This window comes from Terrapene carolina, unplaced genomic scaffold (genome assembly GCF_002925995.2).
Source record: "Terrapene carolina triunguis isolate 2854851 unplaced genomic scaffold, T_m_triunguis-2.0 Scaffold21, whole genome shotgun sequence".
Taxonomy (NCBI): Eukaryota; Metazoa; Chordata; order Testudines; family Emydidae; genus Terrapene; species Terrapene triunguis.
In genome coordinates this window covers 22,390,416-22,415,902 of record NW_020664372.1, presented here as the reverse complement: position 1 = coordinate 22,415,902, position 25,487 = coordinate 22,390,416, and the positions used below count along the sequence as shown (strand labels likewise).

Sequence of the window (25,487 nt, the reverse complement as noted above, 5' to 3'; positions counted from 1 at the left end):
GGGGGGGGGCCGGCCGGAGGCTTTTTTGCCTGGGGCGGCAAAAAAGCCAGAGCCAGCCCTGGGAGCAAGGCTGGGTCAGGTTGGGAACAAGGCTGGGTGCAGGGCAGGATCTGGGCTGGAGCTGTGGAGGAGCAAAGCAGGAGCAGGGCTTGGAGACAGACGAGCACAGGGAAGCAGGGAGTCCATGGTTGTGTGCATTGAGCAGCCAGTGAGCTACTGCTGCTGCTGGGCTTAAGCTGGCTGACTTCCTCAGCCAAACCGGCAGCGTGGTCCATCGGGCAGCCTAGCTGGCTCGTTATGGTGCCAGGAGTACTGAGCAGGCACAGCTGCAGGGCCTTACTCCTGACATCTCATTACCTGCTCCAGGTGGAGTTTTTGAAGTCGGCGCTCTCGTGCCTACTGCATTTGGCTGGGGAAGGAGCATCTAACACTGCACTTGATGGAGATATGCACCTGCCCAAGGCAGTAGAGATAGCACTGGTGGTCATCACTGAGTGAAAAGGAGCGGGGACAAGAAACAGTTTTTGAAGCCCAGAATCATGGGCATAAGCCAAATCCTGCACTGGGAGACTGTGAGGGTTCCCTGGGGTGAGGACTCTAAAACTAGCCAACCCTAACAACAAGGAAGAATAATGTAACTTTGAATATATAGATGAAGAGAAAAGAGAAGCTCCAGACATTGAAGGATTCTGATACAGGCCATGCAGCAGTAAGAAAGAACTAGAGAGGCCCCTTATACGCTCAGTGTGGGGCACAAGGAGAGCTGGGGCGCAGGCACAGGCCAATAGATGCTGCCTACAAGCAATTCTCCGGTCTCAAGTGCATGTTGCACCTGCATACCCCATAGTGAAATAGGGGCCAGCACTCAAAGACGACTCAGTGTGCCATGGTAAAGGAAAACTGATAAGATAAAATTTAAAAGTCTCCCCAGAGTGCCTCTGTAGAGAGCAGAGACAGAAACAGGATGTATCCCTCAGGAGAACACAAGCCAGCTCCTATTGCAAGGATCAGTGGCAATGCAAATCAAGACTATCACCTAGATTAGTCTAAAGAAATGTGGGCAATGGGGGCTTCTGACATTAGTTGGAGAGCAGAAGGCTGGGAAACTCAGAGGAGTGATTAGGAGACAATAATCCTGGTACTGGGGACACTGAATGGGGCATTTCTTCCTCAAGGAGACACCTGTGAAAATATTGGGAGGACTTCCCCATGATAGGGCAACAAACTCTAACACCAACCATTTGGATAAGGTTGAAGGAGGGGTTCTGTCTGCACAGCAGTGTGAGGCAGACACACTACTCAAAGTCTGAGAGAAAGGATTTTACTCTCTAGCCATGTAGCATTTTCTCTCTTCTCTGTCAGAAGAGGCCACATCATTGGGCTTTGCAAAGTACTCAGATGCGGTATGTTATGCCATGTCATTTTATTTATTTTTATCTTATTATTCTCTATCTTAATAAATCATGTTTTTACTATTGTGTGAGTGTTTCACATAGACTAGCCCTGTGTAAAGTCTTTCTACCTCTAAGAGGAGGTGGTCAACGAAAACAGGGTGTCTAGACCCGAAAACTTCACTCATACTCTAAGGGCTGTTCTACACTGGCTATTCGCGTAGCTGAAGTCGAAGTATCTTCGTTCGACTTACCTGGCTGTCCTCACAGCGGCAAGTCGACCGCCGCAGGTCCGCCGACTCCGCTTACTCCTCCTGCTGAGGTGGAGTACGGGCTTCGATTCGGGGATAGATTTATCGCGTCTAGACGAGACGCGATAAATCGATCCCCGATAGATCGATTACTACCCACCGATCCGGCGGGTAGTGTAGACGTGGCCTCAGTCAAAAGGACATGGACAGAGGTGCAGTGTGTTGCAAAAGGCTACAGTGGGCAGCAAAACCAGGTAGAGGCCAAACAACCAATGTGAGGTGGAGGGAGTTTGGGAGAAACATCTCAGCCCTCAGCTAATAAATACATGTCTAGAGTTATGGGAGGAATGGTGCACAGTCTTCAAAAGGGGTACGGACCAATCTAAAAGCCATAAAATTTGCCCCAGAGAGCAGATTAATCACATTGTCCTCTCAGGAAAGTAACAATATATTTTTAATAAGAACACAAAAATTAAAGTTGACCTTGAGCAGTTTTTAATTAGGCAGCGCCTGGGACACCCTCAAAATATCCATATTATAGAATCATAGCCTCAGGAACCACACACACACACACACTCAGATGCTTCTGTTAAAATTGTTCCCATTACTAATTATTTTCATAGTTATTACAGAGCCAAGCTAGCTCCTTGGAGGCACTATTGTCCTAAGGCCCTATTATTCAAGTACTTATATATTCACAAAAGTTTCCCTCTGAGATGAAATTTCTCATTCTCCTCCAGTTCAAAAGGTGACTCCCCCCACTTTTTTTATGGAAGGTGTGAAGAAAATCTATTTGGTCATTTGTTAGTTACTCAAGGATGGGAAAATGGTGTTTTTTACTTGCTAAAAATCTAGTTCTGACATTCTTTGGCATTCTGATAACTCAGAGTGTTTTGTTTCCGAAGTTACAACTTGGCATGTACACAATCCCTCAGTGAAGAATGCGTGCTTGCCAAGTTTGGAGGAAAAAGAAGACTGAGAAATAACCAAGTCACAAGAGTCTGGGCATTCTGCATTTTATCCAATAGCATATGATTCTGCGCAATTTGTTTTGGGCTACAGCTAGACTGTAATCTAGCCCTGCATAAGGGGAGTTGTATAGTGGTGTCATTGCAGGATTTCTGTATCCAGAGAGTCCCAATTCCTTCCGCAGTTTCTCTTTGTCATAGGAGAGCAGGTAGTTACTACAGAACTGTCCAAGGTGCAGCTTACTGGGGGACAGGGGCAAAACCAAGACTTCACCAATATGGCCAACACTATGCATTCAAAAACCGTGAGTCAGGCCCCTAAAATCATGAAGCAGGACAAAGAAGGAAATTAAAACAAAAATAATTCGGGGGGGTTCTTTTTATTTGACTTCTGGTTTTGCAGCATTTAGGGTTCATGTTTTTAAGCTTTTTGCTGCAACTCTGAGGGACAGAAACATTTTCTTAAATGAAAGCTGAGATTCACAAGTAATAATCTGATGCCAACAGCTGTAGATTTGAGGAAAACATCAAATATCAGACTTGTGATAAAATGGAAGAGTTAGCAACGGTGCTTCTCTTGCCAGGGAGAGGTTCAGCTCTGCAGAGTCTGTTCACACCCCAATGTGTGAAGCAGTGATCCATGCAATGTCATCTTTACTCAGGGGTGAAAGTAACTTAAAGAACATACCGGTACGCCGGAGTCCTGAGCGGGAGCGTGGCCTCAACCGGAAGAGGCGGGGCCTTTCGATCACCCTGGAGCTATCAGCTGCAGAGGCAGCTCGTAGCCCTGGGGCTCCGGGGCGAATTAAAGGGCCCGGGCTCTGGCCGCCGCGGAGCTCTGGGCCCTTTAAATCACCTCAGGAGCCCGGCTGCCGGAGCTCTGGCGGCACTTTAAAGGGCCCGGGGATCCCCGCAGCGGCTGGAGCCCTGGGCCCTTTAAATCACCGCCGCGGAAGCTGGTCCAGTCCGGCACGGCGTACTGGCTCTTGCCGGTACAATGTACCGGACCGGACTGGACTGGCTTACTTTCACCTCAGTCTTTACTTGTGTATGCAACCATGTTAGGACAAGTGACAGTCTTGCCTTCTACAAACATATCATGCTATAGCTTGCCAGGCATACAAACACACAAGTATTTGTGATCTGGAACTCTACACATTGCAGTAAGTAGACCTGTGTTTGAATATATGATCTCATCTGCATATGAAAATATCCAAACAAACGCTCAGGCATTTATTTTTATCTTGTATTACACACTATTTGAAAAAGCAGTGAATCATATTCAAATAAATGTAAATGTAGTGCATACACTCACTTTTTTAAAAGCAAAGCAATTAAATGCAAATTCTATGTTATGCATGATGCAAAATTCTACATTGTGGATAAGATTTTCCCCCCACAGAATTCAAGAAATTAAAAGTTATGGTTCAAAAGCAACTTCAACTCGTTCACATTGCACAGAGATATTACGGCTTATAAGTAAACAGTCCTCACAGTTATATAAATAACTACCGTATATACTCGTTCATAAGCCGCATTTTTTAGTAAAAAAGGGAAGCACCAGAGAAGGGGGTCGGCTTATGAACGGGTATAGAGAGGGAGAGGCGGGACACGGCCCCTCTCCCCAACAGAGGGAGCAAGGAAAGGCAGCATAGCCAGCAGAGCCAGAAGGGAAGAGGCGGGGCCAGAGTCTCTCCTCTTCTGGCCACGCTGCTCTTCCCCCAGCCTCCGAAGCAGCTGCAGCTCCGGGGCTGGCAGGCTGCAGCCGTGCCGCTCAGCCTCGCCCCCCAGAGCAGGCTGTGGCCGCGCCGACCGAGCATGCTGCGGCAGTGCCGCCCGGCCCAGCCCACTGGAACATGCTGCGGCCGCGCTGCCCAGTCTGGCCCGCCGGAGCAGGCTGCGGCCGCGCTGCCCAGTCTGGCCCGCCGGAGCAGCTCCAGCCAGGCCAGAGACATTTTCCTGTGGCCCTCCCCAGATAAGGTGGGAAGGGATGGGATGGAGAGAGTGTGGGGGTCCTGGGCCAGGGGTGGGGTCATGTGGGGAATGGTCACAGGAGTTATTCCCCTGACTCCCAGCTTCTCCCCTCCAAAAAATTTCCCCACCAGTTGCTGTCCCGGCCTGTCAGGGTAAACAGCTGGCGCGTCAGGACCCTTTGTTTACTTAGGTTTACCTCCGTGCCTGCGGACGCTCGAGGTAAACAAACCATCTCGGCCCACCAGCGGCTTATCCTGATGGACCGGGAGCCAAAGTTTGCTGACCCCTGAATTATAGGGTCGGCTTATGAACGGGTTATAAAAAAATCTTTCCATTTTTACTTATCCATCTTGTGGGAGTCGGCTTATAAACGAACCAGCTTATGATCGATAATATACATATATATATATATATATATATATATATATATACACACATACACACACACACACACACAAGGCCAAATGCTGTCAGGACTATAACTTTTATGTTTGCAACTTTACAAACAGAAAAGTCAAAAATCTGAATATTTCTTTAGCATAACTGTATAGCTATATAGCCCACTGTGACATTATTGCACAACTATGTTCATACATTGTTTTTAATTACTGTCAATAAGAGTTATCAAAATGTTAGCTGAGGATGTATGGAAGATTGTGAAATTACTTGTTAAAATTAATGTTTCAAGTAAATCCAAAGTAAGGCCTGTGATTTATTGCTTTTTAAAATTAACTTTATATTACTGTCCACTTTTCTATTTTGTTCTCAGTAATCATTAGCCCAGAACTATGTAATTATTAATTTCGGTTCTCTTGCATAAAAAATTGCACAAAACAATGGAAGCAGATTACTCTAGTGACAGATAAACCCTCTTCCCCCCCCAAATGAAAAACTATTGCCCCCTTCAGGCAGGAAGTTAAAATAACTGCCCCTAATATATATTCTTTAGGCTGTCTAGTGTATTGGGGTAGAATTCACCATATGCGCAAAACAAAGTATACACAAGAATGCAATGCTCACAGCATCCAACTAACTGGAACACAATTCAGTAGGCCACAGTAATGCATTAAGATTTAAAGCAAAATGGAATTTTAAAAATGAAAACTGATGTGTATCTATTAACACTCTCGCAATCTCTTCCTCCCACTCTATGATATAATGATACATTACTTGACTGCAGCAGGCATTTATCATCAGAGACGAAGGTGTCATACCCAGCACACCTGTCCTGTATTACAGAACTCCCTGAATAGGATTTTTATCACTGACTAAAAGGAAAAAAAACCCAGCAAAGTGTAATAAACAAAAAACAGTGACTTGTTTTTATTGCCCTTTGGACAGAAAAGGTGCCTTTTATTGAACTGTGTCATAATATTGGTGACTTTTTCCCATCTACCGGGCAGGATTTTACCATTATCACAGTCCAAACCAATCAAGAATTAAAATGGTATTTAGTCTCCATGCCAACAGTTCCTATGGTTACACCACCACTCCTACATTCAATATGGATAAGTGAGGAACAGGGTTTGAGATGAGTTTTTAAACACAGTTCCATATCACCACCATTGAGCAAAACCCACTGAAACCTTCAATAAAACTACATTTAAAAATGTTTTTTCTGAATGTGCGGGAGGTGGGGAGGAGGGGACTGTAATATACATAAAATGTGAAGATGAAAATAAGTAAGAAACGAATCTCATTCACATACCATGATCTTTTTATGATCCAGAAACTCAAGGCCAAAATAATCACCTTCAACAAGGTTCAGATGGTTGCAAACGGCATCCAACAAAACTTTCCCCGGAGCTCTTTGCTGGAAATAGAAACAGCAAAAGGTTACACGCTTTTCATTAACAAGAGTAGCTTTATTAGCCAACAATAAAATGATAATGCTGAGCAATACAGAACAAACTATATTTTCTAAGTAACTTACAAAATATTAGCTAACTAATATCCTGATCATCCCGCTGATGAAAGCGACAATTATTCTACTAGTTTTAAACAGATTAAGAATATCCTTATATCCTTCAATATCTGTATCTCTTTGACTGGTACTTGAGATTTTTATAATTCAAATAAAAATAAACTGATTTTCCTAATTTTTTTTTTTTTAAGAAAAAAATTAAAATAGAGGTGGGGAAAAGATGCATATTCATGCTTTGTTTCCATACCATCCCTTACACACTAAATTCCTGATCCATAAGGGCACTAACCTCTCCTCGGGACATAAGAAATAAGCAAGTTAAAATTTGCTTGAAGGGTAGATGAGGTTAGTTGGCGATTTATTTACAAAAAACGTAGATGTTTGATTGTATCCCTCTTTCCCTCCCCCTTGAAAAGTAAATTAGGTCTGGCCTACACTAGAAAATTAGCTTGGCTTAACTACCTCAGCCAGGGGCATGAAAACCCCACACCACCGGGCAGCATAATTAAGTCAACCTAAGTCCCTGTCTGGTGGCAGGTTTCAGAGGGGTAGCCGCGTTAGTCTGTATCAGCAAAAACGAGGTGTCCTTGTGGCACCTTAGAGACTAACAAATTTATTTGGGCATAAGCTTTCATGGGCTAAAACCCACTTCATCAGATGCAAAAAATACAGTAGGCAGGTATAAATACACAGCACATGAAAAGATGGGAGTTGCCTTACCAAGTGGGTGGTCAGTGCTAAGGAGGCCAATTCAAACAGGGTGGATGTAGCTTATTCCCAACAGTTGACAAGAAGGGGTGAATATCAACAGTGGGAAAATTACTTTTTGTAGTGTCCAGCAGGAGAGCACTTCAATCTCCCTGGACACTTAATAACAGACTTAAAAGTGGCCATTCTTCAACAAAAAAACTTTAAAAACAGACTTCAATGACAAACTACAGAACTGGAATTAATTTGCAAACTTGACACCATCAAATTAGGCCTGCATAAAGACTGGGAGTGGATAGGTCACTACAAAAAGTGACCCTTTGTTGATACTCACACCTTCTTGTCAACTACATCCACCCTGTTTGAATTGACCATGTTAGCACTGACCCCCCAATTGGTAAGGCAACTCCCATCTTTTCATGTGCTGTGTATTTATACCTGCCTACTGTATTTTTCACTCCATGCATCTGATGAAGTGGGCTTTAGCCTACGAAAGCTTATGCCCAAATAAATTTGTTAGTCTCTAAGGTGCCACAAGGACTCCTCGTTGTTTTTGCTAAGTCTCTTTGTAGACAGTGGCAGGTTGGCAGAAGAAATCTTCTGTTGATCTAGCTACCGCTTCTCAGGGAGCTGGATTACCTACACCGATGGGAGAATCCCTCCCATCCACATAGGTAGCATGTACATGGAAGCACTACAGTGGCGCAGGTTTCAGAGGCTTCAGTTGTGCCACTGTAGTATTTTAAACTCTTCAAGAATGCCTTCATATGGATTTGTACCAAGACTACTAAGGGCTTGTCTTCACAGAGACACTCAGGAAAGTGAATCCAAATAAACTAAAGGTGAGAATGCAACGTGGATTAGTTAAACTGCTGTGTGGACACTCTCATTCAGAATTAAAATGCTTTTAATTAAACCAAGGGACGGCCATGTGAAATCTGAATGACAGTGTCCGCACAAGGGTTTAATATAATTTAACTAATTTTACACCTTTAGTTAATTTGGATTAATTTTCTTGAGTGTCCCCATATAGACAAGCCCTAACTAACTATGGGCCCCCAATCCTCATTGAGGTTTCTGTATATTTTACTGTCATATAACATTAAATAATTTAAAGAAACTCCAGTGAATAATTCATTTTACAGTTTAACTACTTCTCTTCTAGAAATTAACACATTTTTATTAATTACCTAAATAAACTGATGAAAACTGTTGACCACAGAAAATTTACTATCAACACACCAGTTAGCCCATATCCAGAGCAAAGATTATGATCCACCTTTGCAGTTGTGAATGCATCAAATGTTACCAAAAAGTGAGTTACAAAAAACAAATAATAAAATATATCTCCAGGAGGAGTGAATTCTATACTAGAGAAATTAAAATAATTTCCTTAATGTACAGAAGGCTTAAGCTATCACCAAAGCAAAAGCTCTATCACCTGCAGACACAAGATGCACGTAGAATTCTTAAAAAGTGGCTGGTTTTAGAACACAGATTGAAGAGAAGTGCCAATTCATTCAAATTCATCTCTGTGTAAACCCATTTAGCAGGTTTCTGTTTAAATACTCAGATTGCTTCTAACTGGTTTCTGGCTGGTTTACAGCTCCAGAAAGCTAAAATCACCTTACATTGTTTTATTAAACCACTTTTTATTGTCATCAACAACAAACAATTATCATACAAACACCACTCAAGACAATACACCAGGAAGAATAAGTGTAAAAAGTGTTACTGAAGTTTGACACATTTGGTATAACACTGCCAACATGACGTAACATATCAAGTAATAATCCTACAAAAACTCATCCCATACATAACCAAAATAAAGTGGTGTTGAGAGGGAAGGAAAGAGGCATAGGTGTGAAAAGAGGAAGTTTGTTCTAGCCAATGAGTATTTGGTCAGATGTGAGTCACAACACACATCTATACTTTAGAGTATTATATCTGAATACACTCAATTCACATACTCACACATTCTAAAACAGAAACACTCAACAACCAGTACTCAAACAACTTTAAACTTTATTTATGCTACAAAACATTCACAATAACTATAAAAATCTAAACACTTTTCAGCACCACCGACATTCCCCCCGGTAAGAGTAGTATAAAGACATAGCCAGAACGCAATCTTCTCTTAATGAACAAAATTCCAGGGACCTCTAATTAGATAAATATCATTGGAGACAATGGAACAGTAGGAATGTTACTGAAATACAACTCTTACACCAAATTATGTCTGTTGTGTTAAAACAAGAATTGCATATGCATATGGAGGCTTTGTTCAAATTGTGGCCCTGGGTCTTTTTCCCAGATTAATCTAAGGTTTGCCCAGCTTGCACAAGGCTGCTTATTAAGAACGGATGACTGCCCACTGAGACGTCAAAGGACATTGCTTTCACCTAACTAACCAGAGAACGGGAATCAAGACTTCTCAGACCTATTACATTATGCATATTTACAAGTATTTTTATAATACTCAATGACAATGTGTGTCTGACTATCAGATCAATCAAACTAGACAAATCCATGGTACGCACACATCTTGAATAATTCTGGTCACCTCATCTCAAAAAAAGATACATTACAATTGGCAAAGAATGTTACAGATATGGAACAACTTCCATATGAGGAGAGATTAAAAAGACTGGGACTGTTCAGCTTAGAAATAGACAACTAAAGGGGGGATACGATAGTAGTCTATATAATCATTAATGGCGTGGAGAAAGCGAATAGGGAAGTGTTGAATACACCTACACAAGAAGTAGGGATCACCCAATGAAATTAACAGGCTGCAGGTTTAAAACAAGCATCAGACAGTACTTCTTCACACAATGCACAGTCAACCTGTGGAACTCATTACCAGGGGATGTTGTGAAGGAATAACTGGGCTGAAAAAAGAATTAGATGAATGTGCTATCCTCCGTTAATTTAATGGCTATTAGCCAAGATAGTCAGGGATGCAACCCCATGCTCTGGGTGTCCCTAAACCTCGAAATGCTTATATTCTAAACTTTAATAATTTATCCTAGTAAAGCAGGCATCTGTGGGAAGGTCAGGATTTATGACAGCCACAAAGAGACAAGGCACAGCCCCCCTGCACTGTTCACACAGAGTGAGACAGGCGCAGCAAAGCAGGCATGTCTGACCTCAGACAGACAATGATTAAAAGCAGTTGTGTGTTTTCATGTAATTTATTTCTAATATGTCCTCATATGCATTTAGACAGCTCTAAAGCCAAGTAACTGCATTTGTCATTCTGCATTTTCTATATTGTGTGGCTTATGCAATATGCAGTGTTTCTTTTTCAAGTATCTGTAAATAAAAACATTATTCTAAAGCTCTTCTCAATTTTGATCTGTCTGAATCAAGAGGAATCCTGGCATCTATTCAGTTGGAGATATTGTATGTGTAAAATTACAGTCTGTCAAGATTCAGCGTCTATGGTATTCCTGGTCTTCCTAGAATAGCAAAGGGGGAGCAAAGGTGAAAAATTCAAAAACATATGAACTTAGCAAGTGGCTAGTTCTAGAGATGTTAGTTTAGAACAGGCTAAGGCTGGTGACTCCATGATATTCTTATGATAGAGTTGAAATGCAATAAACTAAAAATTCAGCAGCTTGCTTGACATGGAACCCAAAGAGCAGTAATTAAGCTCATGATAAATATGATCTGATAGAGAAATATGTAATATTCTGGGGAACATTCAAGAATGAACACACTGCACCTATGATACTATCTGCATTAAAATCATTTAGTCTCACTGGCATTATATGCATGGCTTATGCTACTTTGCATGTTTTCTTCCAAACAGAAACTGGCAGGCATCTTCCGTTTGGCAGTGTGGTCCAGTGGAGAGGGCACTGGAATGGAGGTCAGGAAACCTAGGTTCTATTTCTGGTTCTAACACTGACCTACTCTTGGACCTCTCGGTGTCTCTTTCCCTTCCTGCCTATTTAGACTGTAAGCTCTTCAGAGCAGGGAATATCTCACTCCATTTTTGTACAGTGACTAACACAATGAGGCCCTGATCTCAGTCGGAGCAGCTAGTTGCGACTATAATACAAACAGACATCATCATATATTTGAATATGTAAGAAAACAACCAGAAAAAGCTAATTTTATTGCAACACATTGAAAAATTGTTGGTATATAGTATTATACAACTTAAAGATTATCTGAGTATAAATAAAAAAAACTAATAAAATTCAGTTGTTTTCTGACGTTATTATAGCATAATTAAATATTATGGTAGTGTCGAAAGGCATCAGTCAGACTCAAGGCCCCGTGTTTCAAGAGCTGTACAAGGAAAGACATGGTCCATGTTCAAACGAGCCTCCAATCTAACTTAAGACAAGACTCAAATTGGTGCAGCCAAGAGAGAAAGAAAAAAAAGGGAAAGCTGGAGAAAGGATGAAGATGACAATGACAGGAACATGTGGTCAAATAGACCAGCTATGTGCACAAATTGACTCCTAGTCTTACATGTATTTGTTTTAAATTATGAGATATAAATATATGAATAAATAAAATAGACATCCTCTAGTCCCACTACCGTGTTTCCCCGAAAATAAGACAGTGTCTTATATTAATTTTTGCTCCCAAAGATGCGCTAGGTCTTATTTTCAGGGGAAGTCTTATTTTTCTTGTCCTGGCGGCGGCCTTATATTCCGGGGTGGCCTTATTATGGGGAGGTCTTATTTTCGGGGGATGCCTTATATTACAGCGAGAGGCAAAACTGGAAGTAGGTCTTATTTTCGGGGGATGTCTTATTTTCGGGGAAACGGTAGTATATAAGTAGGCATTATCACTGGGAAATTTTCCAGTGGCATCACAGGAGAAGCATGCCATGGGGTAGGGGTGGGAGGATTTCAGAGAGGACAGTGTACTGGCCTTACAGACTAGTTTTTCCAGGAGAGCATTTCATGTAATGAGGAAGAAAACACGAAGATGCTTGGGGAATGAGTGGACAAGTGATCAATCAAGGTTAGCATCATTGGTAGAGCAGAAGAGTGACAAGAGAAGTGAAAGCAGGGAGGGGCAGAGTTATGAAGAGCCTGGAAGGTAGGACAAGAAGCTTGGATTTTATGGAATGGAGAAGGGGGAGCCAGTGGAGTAACTCATACTGAGGGTGATACGGTCATAATGTTGGACAAGGAATTATTAGTAGCTGCATTGTGAATGGACTTGACAAGGATAATGTGCATGTCAGGGAGGCCCCAAAGTAGTCAGGACAGGCTATAATGGCAGCCTGGACAAGAGTTTTAGCTGTGTGGACGGAGTGAAGACCTGATATTAGAAATGCTTTGGAGAAGTGAGTAGCAAAACTCAGATGCTGACTCACAAACAAAGGGGAAAGGGGGGGGGAATCAAGGAGTTTAGTTTAACCAGGTTAAGTTTAAGCCGATGGTGAGATGAATCTGAGGAGATGTCAGAGACAGACTAGGGTGTGGATTGGATGGAGGGAGGCAAGTCAGGAGGGGAGAAGTAGATTTGTGAGTGTTGGCATAGAGATGGCAGCTGAAGCTTTGTGAAAGGATAAGAAGACACAACCAGAGAAGTAGGAGGAGACCCAGGAGAGGACGGAGTGGTGAAAATCAAGATATCAAGGAGAATGTGCTTAAACATGCCATAAGCAATTGAGATCAAGAAAAAAGAAGAAGCAGTAGATGGTTGAGATCTGCCATAAAGATGTTCATTTGAGGCTTGGTAAGACCACTTTCAATGGAGACGAGAGGTCAGAAGCCAGACAGAGATGGAGGTGGCAACAGATGTAGAAGGTGCACTTGATGATCTTGGAGGCAGAGGCGAGAAATGAGTTGAGTATAGGCAAATGGGGTCATGGGTCATTTACTTCTGGGGGGAGGGATTAGATGAGGGGACACCATAGCATGCTTCTATTGTAAGCTGGAGTGAAAAGAGTAAGAAGCTAAGGAGAAAGGTGAATAAGGGAGTGGAAGGCAGGGGAAATCATGAGGTAGGCAGGAGTCACTGCAAAAAGAGGATAGAAACTTCAATGTAGATGACATGGAGAAGGAGGGGAGCATGATAGGGAAAGAGAAAAGGGGCAAGTCATGCTGGATTTTGTTGACCTTTTTGAAAAGTCAGCAAGATCCTATGTGGAAATAGAGGAGGGCACAGGAGCTGGGAGGGAATCCAAGTTGTCACCTTAGCAGCTGAGACTGTGGGCATGGAGTCAACGTGACTGGAGAAGAAGAGCTGTTTGACTGGCAAGATGGCAGAAGTGAAGGAAGAGAAAACAATTTTATATTGGAGGAAGTTCATGTGTGCTGGGACTTTCTACTGAGGTGTTCAGAAATGCAGGAACGTTGGATGAAGGGGGCGAACCCGAGATGTGGTTTTGGTGGGACAGACTTTGAGGTGGTAAAGGGGGGAAAGAAGGAGTGGAGAGTAGTAGAGAATGGGGGGAGTCAGTGATGGCATTGACAGAAGAGGAAGGAGGGGATTGAAAACAGGAGAGAAGTCATAGCCACTAATGGACGGGAGGTTACGGTAGGGCAGGGTGTCAAGGTGGTGGCCAGAGAAAGGGAACTTTGTGGTGGAAAGATGAGAGAGAAAATATTTAATGGTGACAACATCAAGAGGACATTGTGCTGAGAGGGTGAACTGATACACCACTGCAGATCAAATGGGGAAGAGGAGGCAGAGGCTAAGGAGGCGAATGGAAAATCAGTCTGGAAGTTGACATCACCAAGGAAAAGGTATGAGAGGAAGAAGGAAAAACCTCACAGACCAGCAGCTCCATTAACAACTCTCACACAAAAATTCCTAACTTGGATAGCAGTCACTTAATGGGACCATAGAATGCTTATTGCTCTTTTTCTGGTGGCTTTTACGTGACACTCAAATGACATTTCAATTTTACTTCACTGAAAACAAGCTCACTAATGTCAAGTTATACATCCTTAGCATTTAATGCATTTGAATTGGTCTCTCTTAGCTCTGTGAAATTACATTGTAAAAGATGCTTTACATTTTTAGGGAATGTCAGCCCACTGAACACTGAATTACGATTAATATGCATAATCACATTTAGCTGCAAGCTATGAAGGTACTGAATCAAAGTTACTTGCATTACATTGCACATTCACCATTCTTTGCTGGTTATTTCCATTTTACACAATTCACCCTTATATTTTATTTTATTTTTTTTACTTCGGGTAAGGGTATTTATACTTTCTTCAGTGGGGAAATGCTTTAATTCCCTAATAAGTCTTTAACCTTAAAGAATTCCCAATGAATAAACAGATGATGCAAGCAGGACCAACAAAAGCTTCCTAAAAGTGCAGGGGGGGCACTGGTGCCCAAACCGTGGCCTCACTCCCTCGTACCACCTAGGGTTTCCAGGCATCTGGTTTTTGACCAGAACGTCCAGTTGAAAAGGGACCGTGGTGGCTCCAGTCGACACCACCGAGTGGGCCATTAAAAATCCAGTCAGCAGCGCAGCAGGGACCCGGGGCTAAGACAAGCTCCTTGCCTGCCCTAGCTCCATGCAGCTTCCGAGTCCCTGCAGCTCCTAGGCGCTGGGATAGCCAGGGACTGGGAGGCTCTATGTGCTGCCCCCGCCCCCAGTGCCGGCTCCGCAGCTCCTATTGGCCGGGAACTACAACCAATGGGAGCTGCAGGGGGGCAGCGCCTGCAGGTGCGGATGCAGAGTGCACCACGCAGCGCTGCCTGGCCACCCACATGCCTAGAGGCCGCAGGGATCTGGCAACTGCTTCCTCAGAGCCATGGTAAGCTCTGCCGGGACCCTGCATCCTCACCTCCTGCCCCAGCCAGCCTGGAGTCCCCTCCTGTGCCCCAAACCTCTCACCCCAGAGCCCACAACCCCAGCCAGAGCCCTCATCCCCTCCTCCACCTCAACCCCCTCATCTCCAGCCGGAGCCCTCACCCCCCTCCCGCACCCCAACCCCCTCATCCCCAGCCAGAGCCCTCACTGCCCCACACCCTAACCCAGTCTGGAGTCCCCTCCTGCACCCCAAAACCCTCATCCCTGGCCCCACCCCAGAGCCCACACCCCCAGCTGAAGCCCACCCCCCTGCACCCCAACCCCTTGCCCCAGCCCTGAGCCCCCTCCTTCACCGCAAACCGCTCACCCTCAGCCCCACCCCAGAGCCTGCACCCCCAGCCCAAACCTATGCCTCCTCCTACACCCCAATCCCCTGCCCCAGCCTGGGGAAAGTGAGTGAGGGTGGAGGAGAGCGAGTGACAGAGGGAGGGTGATGGAGCGAGGGGGTGGGGCCTCAGGGAAGGGGCGGGGCATGGGCATTCGGTTTTGTGTGATTAGAAAGTTGGCAACCCTAGTGCTGCCCCTTCTCCCCGCCCTTGCACCACCCCTTCCCGCGCGGGAGGCCCCGCTCCTGCATTGCTTCTTCCTCCCAAGATCCCGCCCCCGCTCGCTGCTCTCCGCCCCCTCCCCTCTTTCGCTCACTCTTACAGCGGTAAAAAGTGACAGGGCATAGGCCCCTGACCCCCCTGTTCGAGTGGACCTGGGTGCAGAAAAAAGCCACAAGAGATTATTTGGTGGATGGTGACCATGCCTTAGAGAGAGACTGAAGGAGATCCATCTGTTTAGCTTATCAAAAAGAAGATTGAGGGGACTTGATCATGTGGAGAAAATACTGGCTTTTAAGAGAAAGGCATGACAAGAACCAATCGCTGGAAGTTGAAGCTAGACAAATTCACGTTAGAAATTGGGCATGAAGTTCCAACAGACAGGGTGATTAACCCCTGGAACAAACTACCCAGGGCTGTGATGTGTCCTCCTGGAAGATATGCTTTAATCAAACACAAATTATTGTGTTCAATAAAGGGGAAACTGGGTGCAATACAAGAGATCAAACCAGGTGATCTAATGATAACTTCTGGCATTAAACTCTATGAATCTATCATCCCTCCCTTTATCTGAGCAGTAATTGTCCAGAACATTCCTGTGGCAGGATCTCTAATGGAAGTTGTGGAGAAAAGTGTTTAGTAATGTTTACAAAACCAATGTTTTCTGAGGCTATTTTTTTTTTTTTTTTGGAAGGGGGAAGGAGGATTGGTTAAATTGATTTTAATTCTTTATTTCCATGGAGCATAGCCACTTCACTACCCCAGCTACCAATAACTATCTCCATACAGTCAACAATTTGCTATTTAAGGAATTTTTATACACCAAACTAAACTAATCTCAGATCAAACAGATTTTTGCACTGCAAATTCTTCTAAGGTTACTGAATATCTTGATCTTCAGTTAAACATTCCTAAGAAATGTTTGGAAGACTGAAATTCAGTCACTCTCTTGAGCACAGATAAGGAGCTACTTTCTGCCATTAGTGCAGGGGACTGGACTAGAGGACCTTTCGAGGTCCCTTACAGCAGACATGCCAAACCCACGAAAAAAAATGCAGAAATTGGGCTTGTTTTTGGCTTAAGTAGCTTGTGAGTTGCTTGTTGGATAGTTTTTGGATTGGAGCTTGTTGCTTCTTTTTTTTTTAATCGGCTCCTGGCAAGCAGGGGGGGGGGGGGGTGTCAAGCAGGGGGAAAGAGTCAGGGGTGCACAACAGGCCCACCACAGTCCCAGACAGCATGCCGGGGGGATCTAGTCACATAGAGTGTTGGGGTTCTTAGGGATTGGCTTGTTTTGGCCTTGTTTTGAAATGGGATTAGCTTGATTTTTGGCTTATTGTGAAAGTTGGGGTGCTTATTTACCAGGTGAAAGATGGCAACTGTGCCCTTCCAGTACTACAATTCTATGACTTTGCATGATTTGCCCACAAGGAATGGGCTTGATTTAATCTCTGGATAACACATGGTACCAAGCTGTGGTGGGTACTTTGCAGTCAAGTGTAAAAAAAGAAGTCCCAGCTCTGAAGATTATCTAAATAGACAATTTATAAACAAAGGAAATAAGACTGGATGCAGCAACAAACAAGTAATTAATGGGGAGCACCCATTCTGTTAACTCCATGTTTTGTATTTAAAACTGTTAATGCTCAGAGAAGATAGATGATCAAAAGGTCTCATAAAAGAACTCGGCTTTCAGGAGGAGCTTGACGGAGAAAAGGGTTGGGAGACATGGCAACAGTGTCAGGAAATTGGGGGTGTTCCATGCCAGAAAGCCCCTGGGAGACAGAATAGGAGAACAGATGGTTTCATTGATTTGACTCAAACTATTATCTTTCCCTTGCATATATTTTATGGAGGTTTGGTATATGCCATTAGCACTACAGGTAAACTTCACTCCTCTGGAGAGGGTCAGCACAAGGTCTGTGCATCACTTACGTCCCATTTAAGGTCTCAGGATGAAATCCTGGACTCCTCACTCAGTGAGCTTAAGTGGTACGTAGGCTTTGTGCTGACCCTCTGCACAGGGACGAGCTTCACCGCAGTGAGCAGTATCATTTCAAAAACATTTTTCTCCATGGTCTGGCACTAAAAATTATAATAATAATACAGCATCCTTTGAAGCATGAACTCTCTCCCAGTTATCAAGGTGGTAAAATATCTACATATTTATTGCACTGGAAAAGAAACAAGTATTTGTGATAAGCAAACAGTACAACAAATAACCTCAATAATGAGATTAAACAATAGGGATTTTATGTAAATACCTAAGCAAAACTCTACACTTCAAATGAAAGCTTAATCTACGTTTACAGGAGAACAGTGCTAGCAACCTATGAAGACAAAAGTCATATGTCTATCTGTTCTCTCTCCTAGAATAAAATTAAATAGCTATTTCATATTTTGCAATTTATTGCTTGAAGGGTAGAATTTTCAAAAGCACTCAGTGTTAGCATAACTCTGCTCCACTGAAGTCAAGGGGAATTTTCACATTGACTTCAACAGGGGCTGACCTGCTCTGAAGCTGAGGGTATGTCCACACTGCAATTAAAAACCTGCAGTTGACACATGCCAGCTGACTTGGGCTTGTGGGGCTCAGGCTAAGGGGCTTCTTAATTGCGGTGCAGACATTTGAGCTCAGGCTGCAGACCAAGGTCTGGGACCCTCTCACCTTGCAGGGTTCTAGAGCCCGGACTCCAGCCCAAGCCCAAACACCTACCCCACAATTAAACAGCCCCTTAGCCCAAGGCCATGTCAGCTGGCACAGGCCAGCGGCAGGATTTTTAACTGCAGTAGAGACATAACCTGAGTGCTTTTTGAAAACCTCACCCTTAAAGTACAGGCCTTGATAGTTCTATAGAAAAGAAACTGTGTAAAAAATTGCTTTATTTCATCTGGATCTGTTACTTTTTTCTTTTTTAGTTAAGACTGGAAAATGGGAGAGCATATTTTTTCAGCAGAAGAGGAAGGGCAGCCACAATACATCAAGTCACAGTGATGGTCATCTGAATGTGTTATAGCCGAACTGAGAGATGGAGGATTGGGATGGTTTAAAAGCCTGTGGTAGGAATGAATTATATTTTGCACTTACAAAGTGCAGTCCATGCCCTCTGAGGCTCCTAAGTCATATCCGTCAATGGAGCAGAAACATATTCAGGTGACCGTGCCCACATATGCAGATACTCGTGTGTACATATCCTACTAATACCCTGTGGGTGGACCCCAGTGCTCTCATGGACTCCCAGAGACTTCAATGAAGCTCTGTACAGTTGGCAGCAGTCCACCTGCATGGTATCAAAAGCTGGACTGATGCCTACTGGAATAATAAACATTTTAAGAAGCTTTATAAATATATATATCTATATCTCCACACGCCTCCCACTCTGGGTGCCCACTATGACTATTCGGTAGATTTTAGCAGACAGATTTCCCACCTCACCACCTATACACATGAGCACAATATTTTAAACAGTGCCACTGATGTTTCTAATGCATTTGTATTTTTATCTACTCCTCATAGTGGGTGGTGTTCATACTCTCTAAAGCAGTTATTCAGTTTTAGCTAAGCAAAGAGTCTCTTTGCACACCTTTCTGATCTTTTAACCACATATATTTTACCATCATATTGTGTGGGGAAAAAATGTGCTTTAGGCTTTGAGGTGTACTTTACATCCTCCTCCTCAAATATTCAGCAGCAGGAAGGTCAAACTTTTTAATCATCAGTCATAAGAACAGAAAAACAGCCACACTGGGTCAGACCAAAGGTCCATCTAGCCCAGTATTCTGTCTTGTGACAGTGGCCAGTGCCATACATGATGGCATTTAGACAACAAAAAGTCTTAAAGGAAGACTAATCTCAGCTACCACGATTTTTAACTAAACAAGAGATTACAATTATATGTGCAAAACAAATTAGAGGGGCATCAATAACCATCCTCTTCACTTTATTTTTGATGTCTGCTTCCATGGAAACCTATAGTTTTCTCTTTTTGAATCTAAAAGCTTCACTGCTGTAGCCACGTTCACTATTCATGGATTTCTGGTTAGAACAAACCAGCTTGTTTCAAAATGAATATTTTCCTAAAAAGGCAAAGGAAAAGCAAAAGCAGGATTGATTCCACCCAGATTTCAATCTCTCTTCCTAACCTCATCTTCAACTTTACCAGAAATAGTCAATCATAACATTCAATTTAAAAACCTTAATGAGGGAAGATCATTTGCTGCTAAATAATGCCCCTGAACAGTTTGATAGTGTGTGAGGGGGAAGAGATGATTTAATGAAGCTAATGTAAAGTTGCTTGTTTAGGATATGTTTGATTAAATATGTGTTTGATTAAACATGATTTTTTTCTTAAAGCAGAGACAGAACTAATAAAAATTATCTATATTAAATCCTCAAATAGCTGTAGATCTATAGAGATAAGTAAAATAAAGCTACTAGAATTGTGGGTTCTGCTTAATATCTCTTTACTGCGGGTCATCAAATAACAGTTCTTTATTTGAATAAGCAAATACAGTTCACATCGTATTACATGTTGCACTGCCTGGGAGGAAGAGAAGTAGAGAGAGAATAGATAATGAGAGAGATTGAACACCTTCAGGTCTGTAAAAAGCAACGAAGAGTCCTGTGGCACCTTATAGACCTGGGGTAGGCAACCTATGGCACGTGTGCTGAAGGCGGCACGCGAGCTGATTTTCAGTGGCACTCACACTGCCCGGGTCCTGGCCACCAGTCCGGAGGGCTCTGCATTTTAATTTAATTTTAAATGAAGTTTCTTAAACATTTTAAAAACCTTATTTACTTTACATACAACAATAGTTTAGTTCTATATTATAGACTTATAGAAAGAGACCTTCTAAAAACGTTAAACTGTATTACTGGCACCCGAAACCTTAAATTAGAGTGAATAAATAAAGACTCGGCACACCACTTCTGAAAGGTTGCCGACCCCTGTTATAGACTAACAGATGTATTGGAGCGTAAGCTGTCGTGGGTGGATACCCACTTCGTCAGACGCATGTATGGCCTTTATTTCCCCCTTTCACATGCGTCTGACGAAGTGGGTATCCACCCACGAAAGCTTATGCTCCAAAACATCTGTTAGTCTATAAGGTGCCACAGGACTCTTTGTTGCTTTTTACAGATCCAGACTAACACAGCTACCCCTCTGATACCTTCAGGTCTGAATCCTTCGAATCAGACAGCTTCAAATGGGCATAACTAATCATTTGCAGATACAATGATCTGACACTAAGATTTCTTTACGCTGCTTACATGTCTGAAGAGAGATTAGTATGGCCTTTCAATTACTGCAACTTCTATTTATATAGCACTACTTTAGTTAATTATTACTGCAGAGCTAGCAAGGACACCCAAAGCATTGTGGGTTTTAGTCTACAAAACTAGTGGACTGAAAACTTATTCGTAGAGTCAATAGAAAAAGAAGATATTTAGAACCTGTCAATTTCCTAAGCAAGTAGCTTTAAGAATAATGTCCTTTAAAAAAAAACAAAAAAAAAACAGTTTGCTTTATGGGATCAGTTCAATTCCCATTGATGCCAAAGGAAAGCCTATCATTGGCTTCAATAAGAGATGGATTGGGACCTCTCTTCAGAAGAAAAATATTAAAAATAGAATCATTTTCATGTAAACGTTATTCAAAATATTTGTTTCAATTAATAAAGATGTATCCATCCAATGCTTTGGGAAGATGCATGCTCATAAAAAAAAATACTGCCATTAAAAATTAGTCAAATATTCATCTAAATATTGCTACTACCATAAAAAGTAACATTACATTTTTCAAAGCCTCCACAATTTTAGTCCTGCACCCACTGCACAAAATACTAATAATTAGAAAATATTTTTACTTGGGGCCTACAGGCTCCAAGATCAGAGTGCCTTTGTTTCAGGAGTTGAGCTTATATATAGTAAAAAGCAGTTCCTGCTTATTTCATTTTATAATCTAATTAGATGAGACAGACAAAGGATGGCAGAAAGGCTGCATTACCTTCATTTTACAGATGGGGAGGTGAAATATAGCAAGATTAAGGTAGACAATTAGATTGAGGAACTCATTGCCAAAAGATATAATTGAGGCAAAGAACGTAAATGAATTTTAAAAAAAGATTATGCATGTAAATGGATAATATTTAGAGTTCTAAGAGTAGATATTGAAAACTACACAACAAATTTGGTAAGGATATAAAGGAAATGTTACTCACTCTGTGCAGTAAGAGTAGTTCTTCAAGTTGTGTCCCCCTATGGGCACTCCACTTCAGGTGCACACGTGCCTCTCAAACCCTTGATTGCAGATTTCTAGCTGGCAGTGCCCATTAAACCTGCACATGCACCCTATGCCTCCTTGTGGCAGACACCGAGGCTATATGAGTGCACGGGCAAAGTACCCTCTGTTCCTTCTCTATTCAATCATCCCATAGGGAACAACCAAAGCAGAGGGGAAGGAGGGCAGGTAGTAGCCAGCAGCCATAGTGACACATCTTGAAGAACTACAGTTACTACACAGGGTGAGTAACATTTCCTTCTTCTTCGAGTAGCATCCTTGTGGGTGCTCCACTTCTGGTGACTTCCGAGCAGTGTCCCTAGAAAAAGGGTGGAGCTTCAGAACAGGATTCAGAAATGAAGATAGTACTACAGAGCCAAGTGCTGCACTGGATCGGATAGCACTGAGCAGGGCATAATGTTTTGAAAATGTATGGACTGAAGTCCAAGAAGCAGCTCTGCATATCTCAGTAGCTGTCACTTGTTATGGTGGCCAGGTGTATCTTGACTGAACTGATGGATAACCCGGATGTCTTCAGATCCAGTAAGTAATCTAGGATAAGGGACAGGGGAACCATGTTAGGCCAGAGGTAGTGATGACCACACCAGGGGCCAAATTTCTTCCATTTCTACAGGTAAGTAGTGCAGGATGACGTTTTTCCTACTGTTTAGTAATACCTGCTGCACCGCCGCAGAACAGGAAACTCTAATCCTGAGAACCATGCAGGAGCCAAGCTTTGAGGCGTAGCACTGCCAAATTGGGGTGAAGTGCACAACCCACATCCTGAGACAGGAGATGGGGAACGGTCAGGAGCTTGATCGGCGGTTGGACGTGGAGTTGAAGCAAGTAAGGGTACCAAACTTGTCTTGGCCAGGTAGGTACTCTAAGGATAACTCTGCCCTTGTCCTGCCTGATCTTGTTCATCACCCTTAGAGTTAGGAGCGTCTGGGGAAAGGCATAGAATAGACTCCTCTTCCATGGTAGAAGACAGGCGTCCTCCAGGGAGTGATGACCAAGACTCCCCCTTGAACAGAAGAGAGGACGCTTTCTGTTCTTGGAGATGGCAAAAAGATTGATCTCTGGTTGTCCCCATCTCTGGGATACGTCTTGGAGGGCCTGAGTGTCAAGCTCCCATTCACAGTTGTTGGAGAAGCATCTAATGAGGGTTTTGGCAGTGGTGTTCCGGATGCCTCAAAGGTAGGCTGCTGAAACCTGGAGGTGGATGGTTATGCACCTGTTCCAGAGCTTTATGGCTTTGGCGCACAAGGAGGGGGAACTTGCTTCTCCCTGCTTGTTAATGTAAAACATGCAGGACATATTGTCTGTCAGTGATGGGGTTGGGAGGCAGAACGGGACATCCACACAAATGTGGAGTTGCTCCTTCCACCAGTTTAGGGAGTTTTTTTATATGCAAGGGGACCGCCACCTGACTGTCCAAGGCATCCCATGTCAGAGAATAGGTAGCCCTGGAGTCCTTGAGCCTGTGCAGGGAGTCATTCATGGTTTCAGAGAACAGATTATGATCAAAGGAGAGGATGTCTACAGTGTTTGGGACATCTCTCAGAAACCCCAAAAGCTGAAGCCAGGAGACGGCACAGAACTACTGCTGTGGAGATGGATCCGGCAGCAGTGTCCACAGCATCTAGAGATGCTTGGAGAGCCATTTTGGCCAACAGCTGACCCTCTGCAACAATAAACTAGAATTATTCCCTGCAATGTTGTGGCAGTTGTTCAATAAAAGGCTGTGAGGTTGTTGTAATGAGTAAGGTTTATATTTGGCCATGACCGCCTGATAGTTTGTGATCTGAAACTGCAGGGTTGCGCATGAGTAAGACATTTTGTCCAAAGAGATCCAATCACTTTTGGTCCTTGTCAAAGGGAGTAGTTCTCAAAGTGCTGCCTACCCCATTCATTCACAGCATCCACCAGGAGGGATTTAGGTGAGGAATGGAAAAATAAAGAGTCAGAGTCCTTAGGGGGGCATGTAGTATGTCTTGTCTGCCCTTCTGAATGTTGGAGGAATAGTGGCCGGTGTCTGCCATACCCTCTTAGCCGGATCCAGAGGACCCTCATTAATAAGTAGCGCCACTCTGGAGGGTGTTGCTGACTGCAAAATATCAAGCAGCCTACGCTGCTGCTACTTGAGCTCCTCCAGAGGGATTTGCAGAGTGTCAGCTACTTTGAGATCCTGGAACTGCCTGAAGTCATCGATGATGGAAAGAGGGGGAGGCATAACCACCTCATCCAGTGACAACAAAATGGGAGTTGGGTGTGACTTCCTCATCTGCCCTAGCCTTCAGTTCCTCAAACATCTCCTCCTGCCATCAAAGGGTAGAGGGAGGATGTTAAGGGATGGTACCAGAGGTCTATTGAAATTGTTGCCAATAGGCAACCCACGTGTCCCAGTATGGGCATTGTGGGGGTCCATAAGGCAGCGGGGGTTCCACCATCCTTGGTGAGCCGCAAGGTCCTCTCTGTGCGAGGGCAGATTCCCAAAGGGGTATGTAGGAGAATCCCTAACAGAAGTCGAGGAGACCAATTAGGAGTCGTCCTCTTTTTCCTCCACGTCCTCCCAAGATGGGGCAGCCAATGAGCATGGAGGAGAGTCCTGTGCCATAGGGACACGACTCGAAGAAGAACTTTCAAGATTTGGGGCATATGCCAACTTCTAACTATTGAGGGTTAGGAGGAAATTTTATGCGGGGGCAGGAAATCCTGTAACGGTCTACCAGCAGGATTTCTTTCTCTGAAGCAGCTGGTTCTGGCTACCACAGAGACAGGCTACTGACTTGATAAACCACTGATCTGATTCAATATGGAAATTCCTACCTTTCCTAAACACCTTGCTCAAGATCAGGCAGGAGGTCTGTGGCAGAGTTAGGAAATGAACACAGATTTCCTAAGTCCCAGTCTAGTATTTTAACAACAAAATCATCTTTCCTGTCTGTGGTGCAGCAACTGCTCAGGCCATAATAAATAAATTGGTGGTTTTAATGCCTAAAAAACCCAAAGTAATGTATAGATGTGCAGTGAAATTTTAAAAAGGTCTCTAACTAATAAGAACTTTGACTATTAGATAAACATTGAAAATCCTAATCCCAGTGCCCAAAATCTATGGTTTATTGTGCATTGTCTTTTTAAAAAAATGGTACTGCTATAATCAGTTTTAAAAAAATCTAAAGAGATTATTTTTAACAAGCTAAAGTGGTATGTTGAAGCAAACATTGGCATTATGCACTAAAAACAATTACTCTTTGGTCATGATGGTAAAAGTATACCAGCAATTTTGTATAAAACAAACTGTTAATGGTGAAAAAAATTGTTGGTTTATTGCATGATGCACTGCTCAAACTAATTTATAATTAGTGTCATGGACTGCATATTCGCAGACTGATAGCTTTTTGTACATCTAGCTCCCAATTATAAAAAAAAAAAAAATTAATGGAGATATCCTATCTCCTAGAACTGGAAGGGACCTCAAAAGGTCATCGAGTCCAGCCCCCTGCCTTCACTAGCAGGACCAAGTTCTGATTTTGCCCCAGATCCCTAAGTGGCCCCCTCAAGGATTGAACTCACAACCCTGGGTTTAGCAGGCCAATGCTCAAACCACTGAGCTATCCCTCCCCCCCCCTTTA

The 25,487-nt window shown here is 43.2% G+C and overlaps 1 protein-coding gene across 1 annotated transcript in view; it reads right to left on the bottom strand.

The window, feature by feature from the left end:
* FARP1 (FERM, ARH/RhoGEF and pleckstrin domain protein 1) overlaps positions 1 to 25,487 on the bottom strand; it is a 150,174-nt gene that overhangs the window by 120,691 nt on the left and 3,996 nt on the right. The window contains exon 2 of the mRNA XM_029913092.1: positions 6,293 to 6,447. Coding sequence (XP_029768952.1) covers positions 6,293 to 6,447 — 155 coding nt within the window. The remainder of the gene's footprint in view (positions 1 to 6,292; positions 6,448 to 25,487) is intronic.